This window comes from Sus scrofa, chromosome 4, assembly GCF_054392235.1.
Source record: "Sus scrofa isolate SSC_HxYL_T2T_F1_AM1 chromosome 4, Sscrofa_HxYL_maternal_Yorkshire_Landrace_v2.0, whole genome shotgun sequence".
In the NCBI taxonomy this organism is placed as follows: domain Eukaryota; kingdom Metazoa; phylum Chordata; class Mammalia; order Artiodactyla; family Suidae; genus Sus; species Sus scrofa.
Genome location: NC_139386.1, coordinates 94191310 through 94203553, shown reverse-complemented (window position 1 = coordinate 94203553; position 12244 = coordinate 94191310). Strand labels below are relative to the sequence as shown.

Here is a 12244-nt window from a genome sequence, read left to right as displayed (position 1 = left end):
TGCTGAATCTCAGGCATCACCATCTTTTCTTCTTCATGATGTTTATTGGATTAACCAAGAACTGCATGGTAGGAAAATTCACAAGATTTTCCTCTGGTCTTCAGTCTCACTCAGGAGTTCCCTAGAAAGAAGGGGAAAACATGTATGCTGGGACCTGAGACTTGACGCTCCAAACCCAGGGGGTCTAAAGAGGAAATCCACAGAACAAGAGGCATTATTTTGAAAAGATCCTTCCGGGTCTCAGTCACTTTGTACAAAGAACTCAAAAACACAGAATGGGAAAAAAACGAGGTTTATTCTCCTCTCCTCCTTGTTAGCATTCTGTGTTTCCATCTCTGAGAACCTGGGGTTAGGACTGGGCTCCACGTCTCCCACCACCCAGCTCTCAGCGGTAGAACAGGAGCACAGCAGCCTCAGTTATCTCCTGGCTGGAGCTGTAAGCAACGTGTCTTCCATATCCGTTCCAGTCAAAGGCGGAGAAATCCCCACACTGCACAGGATTGCCCTCTGGGAAGAATCCTCCTCCACCAATGCAGTGCTGGGAGCAGAGAGAAGAGACATAGAGAGGGGTGTGCTGGGGACACCACTGAGACTTAACGGGACAATTGCAGGTATCTGTGGTTGTGGTCCTAATTGGCTTTGCCCCAACCCCAGGTAAAACTTCTCCCTCCAGTGGACGCTGAGGTCATGCTCTTTCCTGAAATCCTTTCTACCTTCTTTATAGTTCTTCTCCGTCCCCTCAGCCCCTCTTTGGCTCAATCAGTCCCCCAGCTGCTCTTCTTCACGGCTCTGTCCACACCTCACTCTCCCGATTATGGCTCCTCACCTCCCATGACATACCAGCATGATCATATGGCGTCAGTCTCCTCCTCAGTCTCTGCTTGAAAACCCATATCCAACGCCACCTGGAGATCTCCACCTAGATGGCTCTAGATCTAAAACGCCACTGAGCAAAACCCAATGAATTCTCTCTCTTGCTGCCCCTGAACTTAGTCCTCTTCTTGTCACCCATCCTAATGGATACCACAGCGTTGGGGGTATAGTGGTGAGCATAGCTGCCTTCCACCATCATGGATAGAACTAAGTCACCCAAAACGAAAACCTGAAGTCTCTTCAGTCTCCCTCACTTTCCATGCCCCATATTCGTTAGCGCCTCAAGAACTGTAGACTCCATTGCCTGTGTATCCACCCTTGCTAATCCAACGTTATCAAGAAGATGCTGGCTCGGAGTTCCCATCATGGCTCAGCAGAAACAAGTCTGGCTGGAATCCATGAGGACGCAGGTATGATCCCTGGCCTCACTAGATAGGTTAGGTATCCGAGCTGTGGTATAGGTCACAGATGTGGCTTGGCTCCAGCATTGCTGTGGCTGTGGTGTAGGCCAGCAGCTACAGCTCTGATTCAGCCCCTAGCCTGAGAACCTCCATGGGTGAAACCTTAAAACAAAACAAGAAGAAGAAAAAGGATGTTGGAGAACACGTTCATGACCTCAACATGTAGAAATATTTTGTAAACCGAGCATTCAAGTACTAATCATATGTGAGGATATAGATATTGGACTTCACTGGCAATAATCATGTCCAGTGCTCACAAGATAAAAACTTTCAGTTATAAAATAACTCCTAACAGTATGGTACTGGTATCAAGACAGACAGACAGAGACAGACAAGTGGAACAGAATTGTGAACCCAGAAATAAACCCTGACACCTATGGTCAATTAATCTTTGCAAAGGAGGCAGGAGAATAAAATGGGAAGAAGAAAGTCTATTCAGCAAGCATTGCTGGACAGCTGCATGCAAAACAATGAAACTAGAACACACCCTCACGCCATGCACAAAAATAATCTCAAAATGGCCGAAAGACTGAAATATAAGACAAGACCCCATCAAACTCCTGGAAGAGAACACAGGAAAAACATTCTCTGACATTAACCTCATGAATATTTCCTCAGGTCAGTCTCCCAAGGCAACAGAAATAAGAGCAAAAATAAACCAATGGCACCCAATCAAACCTACAAGCTTTTGCACAGCAAAGGAAACCAAAAAGAAAACAAAAAGACAACTTACAGAATGGGAGAAAATAGTTTCAAATGATGCAATGGACGAGGGCTTAATCTCTAGGATATACAAGCAACTTATACAACTCAACAGCAAAAAAGCCAACCGCCCAATGGAAAAATGGGCAAAAGACCTGAACAGACTGTTCTCCAAGGAAGATACACAGATGGCCAGCAAACACGTGAAAAAATGCTCTACATCGCTGATTATAAGAGAAATGCAAATCAAAACTACCATGAGGTACCACCTCACACCAGTCAGAATGGCCATCTTTAATAAGCCCACAAATAACAAGTGCTTGAGGGGCTGTAGAGAAAAGGGAATCCTCCTGCACCGTTGGTGGGAATGTAAGCTGGTACAGCCACTATGGAGAACAGTATGGAGCTACCTTAGAAATCTATACATAGAACTACCATATGACCCAGCAATCCCACTCTTGGGCATATATTAGGACAAAACTTTCCTTAAAAAAGACACATGTACCCGCATGTTCATTGCAGAACTATTCACAATAGCCAAAACATGGAAACAACCCAAATGTCCATCAACAGACGATTGGATTAGGAAGATGTGGTATATATAGACACAATGGAATACTACTCAGCCATTTAAAAAGAACGACACAACACCATTTGCAGCACCATGGATGGAACTAGAGACTCTCATACTGAGTGAAATAAGTCAGAAAGAGAAAGACAAATACCATATGATATCACTTATAACTGGAATCTAATATACAGCACAAATGAACGTTTCCACAGAAAAGAAAATAATAGACTTGGAGAATAGACTTGTGGCTGCCCGGTGGGGAGACAGGGAGGGAGTGGGAGGCTTCAGGAGCTTGGGGTTAATGGATGCAAACTATTGCTCTTGGAATGGATTTACAGTGAGATCCCCTGCTGTGTAGCACTGAGAACTATGTCTAGATACTTACATAACAACACAACAATGGGAGGAAAAAGTATGCATACATGTATGTGTAAATTGGTCCCCATGCTGTACAGCAGAAAAAATAAATAAATAAATAAAGACATGAGAATTTAAAAAAAACCCTTCTGTCATGCAAAACAAAACAAAACAAAACAAAACAAAATGAGTCCTGGGGGAGTTCCCGTTGTGGCACAGCAGAAACAAATCTGACTAGGAACCATGAGGTGGTGGGTTTGATCCCTGGCCTCGCTCAGTGGGTTAAGGATCCTGCCTAGCTGTGAGCTGTGGTGTAGGTTGCAGAAATGGCCCGAATCCCGCATTGCTGTGGCTGTGGCTGTGGCATATGCCAGCAGCTATAGCTCCGATTCGACTCCCAGCCTGGGAACCTCCATAGGCCACAGGTGCCACCCTAAAAAGCAAACAAAATAAAATAAAAATAAAAATAAAAATAAATAAAATAAGTCCTGGGGATGAAATGGCGACTATAGTTAAGAATACTGTATTGTATGTGATAAAAGTTACTAAGAGAGTAGATCTTCAAAGTTCTTATCACAAGAAAACATTATTTGTGGCAATGTGTGGTGGTGGATGGTGACTGGCTCTACTATGCTGATCATGTCACGATTTATAAATACATAGAATCATTATGTTATTTGTGGCAATGTGTGGTGGTGGATGGTGACTGGCTCTACTATGCTGATCATGTCACGATTTATAAATACATAGAATCATTATGTTACACCCCGGAACTCATACACTGATACATGTCAATCATATCTCAGTTTTTAAAAGAATGATAACAATTGAAAAATTATGTCTACAAAGTACCATCGAAAGAGTCAAAAGACGTAGTTCCCATCGTGGCTCAGTGGCTAACGAGTCCGACTAGGAACCATGAAGTTTCGGGTTCGATCTCTGGCCTTGCTCAGTAGGTTAAGGATCCGGTGTTGCGGTGAGCTGTGCTGTAGGTCACAGACGTGACTCGGATCTGGTGTAGCTGTGGCTCTGCCAAAGGCCGGCAGCTACAGCTCCAATTAGACCCCTAGCCTGGGAACCTCCATATGCCGCAGGTGTGGCCCTAGAAAAGGCAAAAAACAAGTGACAAAAAAAAAAAAAAAAAGAGTAAAAAGGCAAGCCACGGAGAAACACATCAACACACCCCCTGCAGGTGAACACACACACACAAATGCACAAATCATGGGTCTTGCCAAACTCACATGTTCAGTGTTGCAGCCAGTGACTCTCATCCCAGCACACAGGGCGTTGGCTGCTCTCTCGTTATTAAACACCCTGAACTGGACAAATCCTGCCACAAATTCCGCTGGAAAAGAAGAGGCAGAGAAAGAGCCAAGGATTCAAAGGAGGAGCTAGAACCAGCTTCCCTTTGACTAGTTCAGGATGCCCTAAACCAACAGGGCAGGGAGCCCAGCACCTCTGCGGACAGTGGCTGCTACATCCTGGCCCTGAGCTTACATGGAAGAGAAATTCTCCTCTTCGGGGGCAAGAAGACCAAGGCTGGGGCTCACAAGAGGTCACTTGTCTGCCTAAGGCTTTCGGAGAACTTAGACTCCACTGAAAGATCAGCAAGCACAGTGCCCGAGGTCCAGCAGGAATAAACAATGATGGGATGGGCCATCCGCTCCTGCTGGCACACTTTGCATCCAGTTACCATGAGCTTTTATGTTCCCACCTACCATTCCTTGCTTTCTTATCCTCCCGCTAAAGACTTAAGTTCTGTGGCTTTATTTTGCTGAAAAATACGCCTTTTTAAAAATCATAGGTATCCGGGAGTTCCCGAGTGGTACAGCAGAAATGAATCCAACTAGGAACCATGAGGTTGTGGGTTCAATCCCTGGCCTTGCTCAGTGGGTTAACTATCCGGCGTTGCCGGGAGCTGTTGTATAGGTCACAGATGCGGCTTGGATCCTGCGCTGCTGTGGCTGTGGTGCAGGCCAGCAACTGTAGCTCCGATTAGACCCCCAGCCTGGGAATCTCCATATGTGGCAGAAGTGGCACCCCCCCCAAAAAAAATACTAATAATAATAGGTATCCATCATAACTAAAGTGAATTTTCCTCACCACTTTCGAATGTTCTCACCTGTCAACATTAGCCTAATTTTGCCTTAACTATTACAAGAGGTCTTACAGGGTATTGGTTAAGAAGCCTGAGTTTAGAGCCTGTAAAATGGAGAAGGTAGGAATTCTAACATCATAGTTTTCTCATGATAATTAAATGTCACTGAACCATGTCAAGTTCCTCTATAGGAGTTCCTGTCATGGCAGAGCGGAAACAAATCTGACTAGGAACCATGAGGTTGCAGGTTCTATCCCTGGCCTCACTCAGTGGGTTAACGATCCAGCGTTGCCCTGAGCTGTGGTATAGGTCTCAGACTCGGCTCAGATCCTGCATTGCTGTGGCTATGGTGTAGGCTGGCAGCTACAGCTCCAATTGGACCCGTAGCCTGGAACCTGCACATGCTGCAGGTACGGCCCTAAAGAGAAAAAAAGAAAAAGAAAAAGTTCCTCTGTAAGAGCTTGGCATCTTGAACATGCTCGATAAGTGCTAGCAAGTATTAATTGTTGGTATTTACACTTGCTCCAAGAGTGCGGGAAAGGACTGATGACTGGGCTTGGGAAGCAGACACTCACTTTGTCCATAGGGTGAGTAATAAGACGCAGTTTTCTGAGCATCGCCATAGTCATAGACAACAGGAATGGCTGGGCCATTGTCAGTCCAACATTTCCCTATTCCGTATTTCACTGGGTATTTCTGCAAGGACCCAAAACAGAGGCTGTGTGAGGCCAGTAGAGAGGCTGCCACATGGGGAAGTCGGGGGTTTAGCGCCCTCAGTTCTCTTGTTATGTAGAAATCGGCCTGGATAACAGGGATTCCCTTCTCTCCACAGCCAGGTCCCTCACCAGCCTCCAGCCCCTTGTCCTCCTCCCTCGCTGCCCCCATTCCTTCTCCCACAGGGCTCTCCCCCTGCCTGGCCCATTATCCCTCTGAAAGAGGCAGCCCAGGTATCACAGTGACCCACAGGTAGGAGAAAGCCAAACACAGGCACCTGCTAGTGAAAAGGGACCCAGAGCAGACGGACTCCTTACCCCAAGACCTGGCTCTCCATTCACCAAAGGAAGAACCCCCCACCCACAGCCAGTGGCCCCATATACCTGGTAGAGTCCAAACAGATTATGTCCCAGGCTCTGGAAGAATCCAGTATTGGTGCGGTACCTCAGCAAGGAGCTGTTCCTCCACTGCTGCAGGGGAGACCGGTTGGGCACATGCCAGATGCCCAGGTCCCGGGCTTGGATGTCATAGTAGCCAGGGTTCTAGAGAGTGACATGCAATGAGCCTGACCAGCCCATGAAGCCCAACCAGCAGCAGACCCCACACTCAGCCCTCTGCTGAGTTGAGAGGTCTGGGCTCCAGGCGCACAGGTGGCCAGCAGCACTCAGACACCCCCTTCCACTAGGTGGCAGTGCGCCACCACCCAGCAGACTGCCTGGGAGGAGGTTGTGATTCAAGACATGGAATGCTGGAGCTCCCATCGTGGCTCAGTGGTTAATGAATCTGAGGTTGCAGGTTCGATCCCTGGCCTCGCTCAGTGGGTTAAGGATCTGGCATTGCCTCGAGCTGTGCTGTAGGTTGCAGATGCAGCTCAGATGCCGCACTGCTGTGGCTGTGGCATAGGCTGGTGGCTACAGCTCTGATTAGACCCCTAGCCTGAGAACCTCTCTATGCGGGTGCGGCCCTACAAAAGACAAAAGACAAAAGACAAAAAAAAAAAAAAAAAGACATGGAATCCTCTCTTTCTCCCTCCCCAGCCCTACCGCCACATCCCCACCCTCCACCCTCCCTTCCACACCCTGGGGTCCAGCCACACTCAGCAACTACCCTTTCCTAGCTGGGTGGTCAGGGCCACCAACCTTGTAGTCATCGCTGGTGGCCGCCTCTGCAGACCCAAAGGTGTTGTAATTGGCCCAGTTGCCATCTCCCTCGGGGTAGTCGGCCCTGCTGCCCTGCTGACTAGACCAGCGGTCACCCAACGTGCATTTCCCAGCCATGAGATTCTCGTGCACACTGGCCACCAGGGTCCAGCCACCACCCCCAGACGTCATGTCACAGAAGGTCTGGTAGACGACACCATTCTCAGTGCGGAGGAAATACAGGCCATCTGCAGAGGGAACCAGCCCACAGGCCCCTGTCTGAGACCACAGGGTTCTTCTCAAGACCCCACCCAGAAAGACCCTCGGGATGAAGAATGCATTCAGGAGTTCCCATCGTGGCACAGCAGAAATGAATCTGACTAGGAACCATGAGGTTGCGGGTTCCATCCATGGCCTCACTCAGTGGGTTAAGGATCCGACATTGCCATGAGCTGTGGTATAGGTCACAGACTACAATTACAACTACAACTCGGAACTGGCGTTGCTGTGGCTGTGGTGTAGGCTGGCAGCTACAGCTCCAATCCAACCCCTAGCCTGGGAACCTCCTTATGCCACAGGTGTGGCCCGAAAAAGCCAAAAATAGAAAAAAAAAGAAAAGAAAGAAAGGCCCTATAAAGCTAAAAAGAAAAGAAAAGAAAAAGAAAGCAAGCAAGAAAGAAAAGAATGGATTCAGAAGGCTCCACACAATCCATTTGCTGGAAGACAATTCGCTTCACATCATCTATGAGCAGGGACATGCCTGCCTTTGCTCCCTGCTATCTTTTCAAAGCCTTTATAGAGCAAACATCCTAGAAGACAGAGATGGTAACTCCCTCTGAACAGCGCCTCCTTCTCTGGCCAGGAGAGGCCAGAAATCAGCACCCAACCACATCAGGATGTGGCCTCTACAAGTCAGAGTAAACGGCAGGCATGGTCACTGCCTGTTAGATAACATTCAGGTTCCCTAAGCCCAGAGATCCTCTCCTGGACCCATGTGCAGTGGGCCGGCCAAAAACGAAAAAAATAAATAAAATGAAAACGAAAATAAAAAGGCTTGCCCAATCTTTTCCAGCCCCATCTGTCAGCCTGCTTGGCAAACCCACTGCATCTTCAGATGTCTCCTGGCCCTACTCACATCACCCTGTTGGGACTGGGATCGGGGAGACAGCACAGGGAAAAGCTGATACTCTGACTACTGCTGTGGCTGTGAATAACACATTCTCTGTCTCCACCTCAGGAGGCTCGTCTTTTCTGCCAGCATCTATGAAACTGTGGCAGGCTAACACTTTAGCTGAAAAAGAGGGAAATAGCTTAGACTCATCACAGCTCTGCCCACCAGCCTAAGAGTCACCAGGATCACTGCATTCTCCCTGTGTTCAGAAAATCATGTCTGCTGTGCCAGAGGCAGGGGGGCCCCAAAAGCCTCAGTATTCCCACTGGACAGCTCCTTGGCTGGAAGCTGGACTCAGAGAAGACACGCAGTTCGGGCACATTCCTCTTGATCTCCATGACTGGAATCTCCTCTAGATTAAAAAAAATTAAAAAAATAAAAAGATCAAAAGGGGATGTGCTGGACTAGTTTATTACTCACCACCTGCTCTATGGCAACTTTCTTTGATTTCCTTGCAGCTCCGAGGCAGGAAAGACAGAAAAGGGGCACACGATTCGTTCTCCGGGAACCATTCCACAGACTGGGTCGCTGCTAGAGGATGTGAAGATAATTCTCATTAAGAGTCTGATGCCACCGAACCACCCTTCCTGGTCATGGGCTCCCAGCCTCTGCCCACTTCATTTGCTCATCACTGTGCTGTGAGGCCCCAGAGGTCAGGGTCCTCTCTGCTAAGACCAGCTGGCACACATCTAGTACAGACGCAACACTCAAATTCTTCTGCTCAACTAAAACGAAAACTGGGGAGTTCCCGTAGTGGCACAGTGGAAATGAATCTGACTAGCAACCATGAGGTTGCAGGTTCGATCCCTGGCCTCGCTCAGTGGGTTAAGGTTCTGGTGTTGCCGTGAGCTGTGGTGTAGGTTGCAGACACGGCTCGGAACCCTCGTTGCTGTGGCTGTGGTGTAGGCCAGTGGCTACAGCTCCGATTAGACCCCTAGCCTGGGAACCTCCATATGCCGCAGGTGTGGCCCTAAAAAGCAAAATAAATAAATAAGAGAACACAGAAAATTGTAACAAATTCTGAGGGGCTAGGAGAGAAGTTTAAAAATAAAAATAAGTAAAATTTAGAAATGAAAACTATGGACTTCCCTTGTTGCACAGCGGGTTAAGGATCCAGCAATGTCACTACCGTTGCATATGTTCAACCCCTGGCCCAGGAACCTCCACATGAGGAGGATGAGGCCAAAAAAAAGTCACTGTGCCTATTCTGAGGGGTGGAATTGTGAGAATGGGGATCAGTCAAGGTTGTTCCCTGGACACAGCCCTCACCACCCAGCCCCCTCTAGGATCTCTAGGCCAGAGCCATAGGAGTAGGAGTATCTAGAAGGGAACTGCCTTTTTTATTTTTTTAATATTTATTTATTTGTTTATTTATTTTGTCTTTTTGCCTTTTCTAGGGCTGCTCCCGTGACATATGGAGGTTCCCAGGCTAGGGATCAAATCGGAGCTGTAGCCACCGGCCTACACCAGAGCCACAGCAACGCGGGATCCGAGGCACGTCGGCAACCTACACCACAGCTCACGGCAACACCAGATCCTTAACCCACTGAGCGAGGCCAGGGATCGAACCCGCAACCTCATGGTCCCTAGTCGGATTCCTTAACCACTGCGCCATGACGGGAACTCCGGGAACAGTCTTTTTTAGAAAAAAATAAAATATAGTTAATTAATAATATTGTGTTAGTCTCTAGAGTATAGCCAAGTAATTTGGAGATATACATATAGATATTCTTTTTCAGATTCTTTTCAATTATAAGTTTTTACACGATTTTGAGTATAGTTCCCTGTGCTACACAGAAGGTCCCTGTTGTTTGACTATTTTATATACAGTAGCATGTGCATATTAATTCCAAACTCCTAATTTCTCTCTCTCCTCCCCTAGCTCACCCAGAAGGGGGCAGTCTTTACCATGCCGCCCCTGAGCCTCCTCTGTCATACAGCCCTGACCACCAGCTCCTTCAGGGAATCCCCAGGCCAAGGCCATAGGAGAAGGAGTAGCAACAACGGAACAGACTTTACCATGGCTCCCCTGAGCCTGCCAGCCAACCTAACGCACAGAGTGGAGCCCCAGGGTGTGGCTTAACTAACACCCTACCTTCTTCAGACCAGACCCACGGAGAAGCCAGCAATCAGCACCCAGGACACATCAGGTTGGCTGCAAGGTTGGCCTCTGTGCATCTCCATGACTTCCCCTCTGTGCTAGGACTTCAGCCTGCAGCCCAGCTCTAGTCCCTCTGCTCCACTGCACACCTCAGGGCAGCTGAAGAAATTGCTGCTCCTCAGAGACTTACCTGCACTCTGCCCTCTGGTGGCCACAGAGAGGAACAGCAGGAGGCAGAATCGGGCCCCAAAACTCCTCTAAGGGGAAAAAGAGATGCCTAAGGTTACTGGCTGGACCATCCTTTCTTTTCCTCCCATCCTTTCTCCCTGAACTTTCTGAGTAAGTGTTAGGGGCTACATGGGGGCTCATTGTTAAAATGGCTCTTTATGCTGACCCATGAGACTGACCACCTTGCTCAGGGGACATCCTGTTTTCGCCACTGGTGCCTCCTCTTCCAAGACTACGAGACTCTTTCCCCCCTTTCACTGTGGGACACCACACACCTCCAGCTTTCTCAAGATTATGAGACCAGGAGTTCCCGTCGTGGCGCAGTGGTTAACAAATCCGACTAGGAACCATGAGGTTGCGGGTTCGGTCCCTGCCCTTGCTCAGCGGGTTGACGATCTGGTGTTGCCGGAAGCTGTGGTATAGGTTGCAGACGCAGCTCGGATCCCACGTTGCTGTGGCTCTGGCATAGGCCGGAGGCTACAGCTCCGATTTGATCCCTAGCCTGGGAACCTCCATATGCCGAGGGAGCAACCCAAGAAATAGCAAAAAAGACCAAAAAAGAAAAAAAAAAAAAGGATTATGAGACCACCCTACCGTGAGACACCTCTGACTTCCCATGACTGTGTGACCACCAGAGTCCAGCTGCAGGCGAAAGATAAACTAAACTCCCCACGCTTCAGGGAATCCAATTTCCCATCCTGGGAGATTAAGAAGGCCCCGAGAGAAGGGTGGGGGGCGGGGCGCTGGCTCTTCTCAAGGGTCAGTCACCCTCTCCTTTTCCCTCTAATAAATTTTCTTCTCTTTGCCTGAACACACTCTTTTTCTCCGCACTCACCTTACACTAAGAAAACCTCAAATGGAAAGGTATGGGCTTCTAGCCGTTGGGGAACCTCCTCGAATAGCCCCCACCCCTATCCAGCCCTACAAATACTTCACTGGTCATGGGCTCCTTTCTCCTTAAATCCCTCCCCATCCCTGAGACCAAGACCAGACCTGAGCTGGCATCTTGCCTCCCCACACGCAGACCGTCCCTCAGACTCAGAAACGCCTTCCTCACAGCACAGAGAGCTCCCTCCTTCCTTCTTCACAGATGCCAGGAGCTGAGAACTCCCTGCCAGGTGGAGGCTCAGGGCTACTGTCTGCAGTAGAGTCCCGATGGGGGGCAAGTGTTGAGCTTTTATGGGGAGAGCAAGCATGCAGGCCCTGCCCGGCCCTGCCCACTGCAGGCTGCAGGCCCTGCCCTTGGGCCTCCTGCCCTTGAAAGTCCCAGGTCATCAGCCTCTGGCAACAAGAAGAAATGTGTGACTGGCTGGAGAACCAGGAAGCAGTGCTTTTGGTCACACAAGTGACAGCCACCCCCTGAGGAGGGGGAACCCTGTTCAGGACACACATAGCGAGCGTGATGTAACAACCTGTCGGGATGGATGGGTGCTTACAGTTCTTCCCTGAAGCTTGTCCTGCTCCCAAGTCAGATGCCCAGTGCCTCACAGACCTCTGCCAAGACAGCCTCCTTCAAGTCTCTCCTGAAACTTCTCCACGTGCCTTCCCTGACACTGTCACTCCCAGACAAAGCTGGTGCTGTACACTGTCCAAACCCAAATTATGACATGTCTCACCCTGTCGTTTCATTCCTTTATCTACATTTTGGTTAGAAATGATTGAATAGGGGAGTTCCCCTTGCCACACAACAGAAACGAATCCGACTAGGAACCATGAGGTTGCGGGTTCAATCCTCGGCCTTGCTCAGTGGGTTAAGGATCCCGCATTGCTGTGGCTGTGGTGTAGGCAGGCAGCTACAGATCTCATTTGACCCCTAGCCTGGGAACCTC

At 48.8% G+C, this 12244-nt stretch overlaps 1 protein-coding gene across 4 annotated transcripts; it reads right to left on the bottom strand.

Annotated features, from left to right (window-relative positions):
- Positions 1 to 276: 276 nt before the first annotated feature.
- Positions 277 to 11567, bottom strand: ITLN2 (intelectin 2). 4 transcript variants are annotated; one of them, XM_085020208.1, is made up of 8 exons: positions 11409 to 11567; positions 10378 to 10444; positions 8507 to 8614; positions 6916 to 7163; positions 6160 to 6318; positions 5638 to 5758; positions 4206 to 4309; positions 277 to 538 (listed from the first exon to the last, which is right to left on the bottom strand). In XM_085020208.1, the coding sequence occupies exons 1-8, from the start codon at positions 11418 to 11420 to the stop codon at positions 386 to 388; spliced, it is 972 nt and encodes a 323-aa protein (XP_084876334.1). In that variant the 5' UTR covers positions 11421 to 11567; the 3' UTR covers positions 277 to 385.
- Positions 11568 to 12244: the final 677 nt, after the last annotated feature.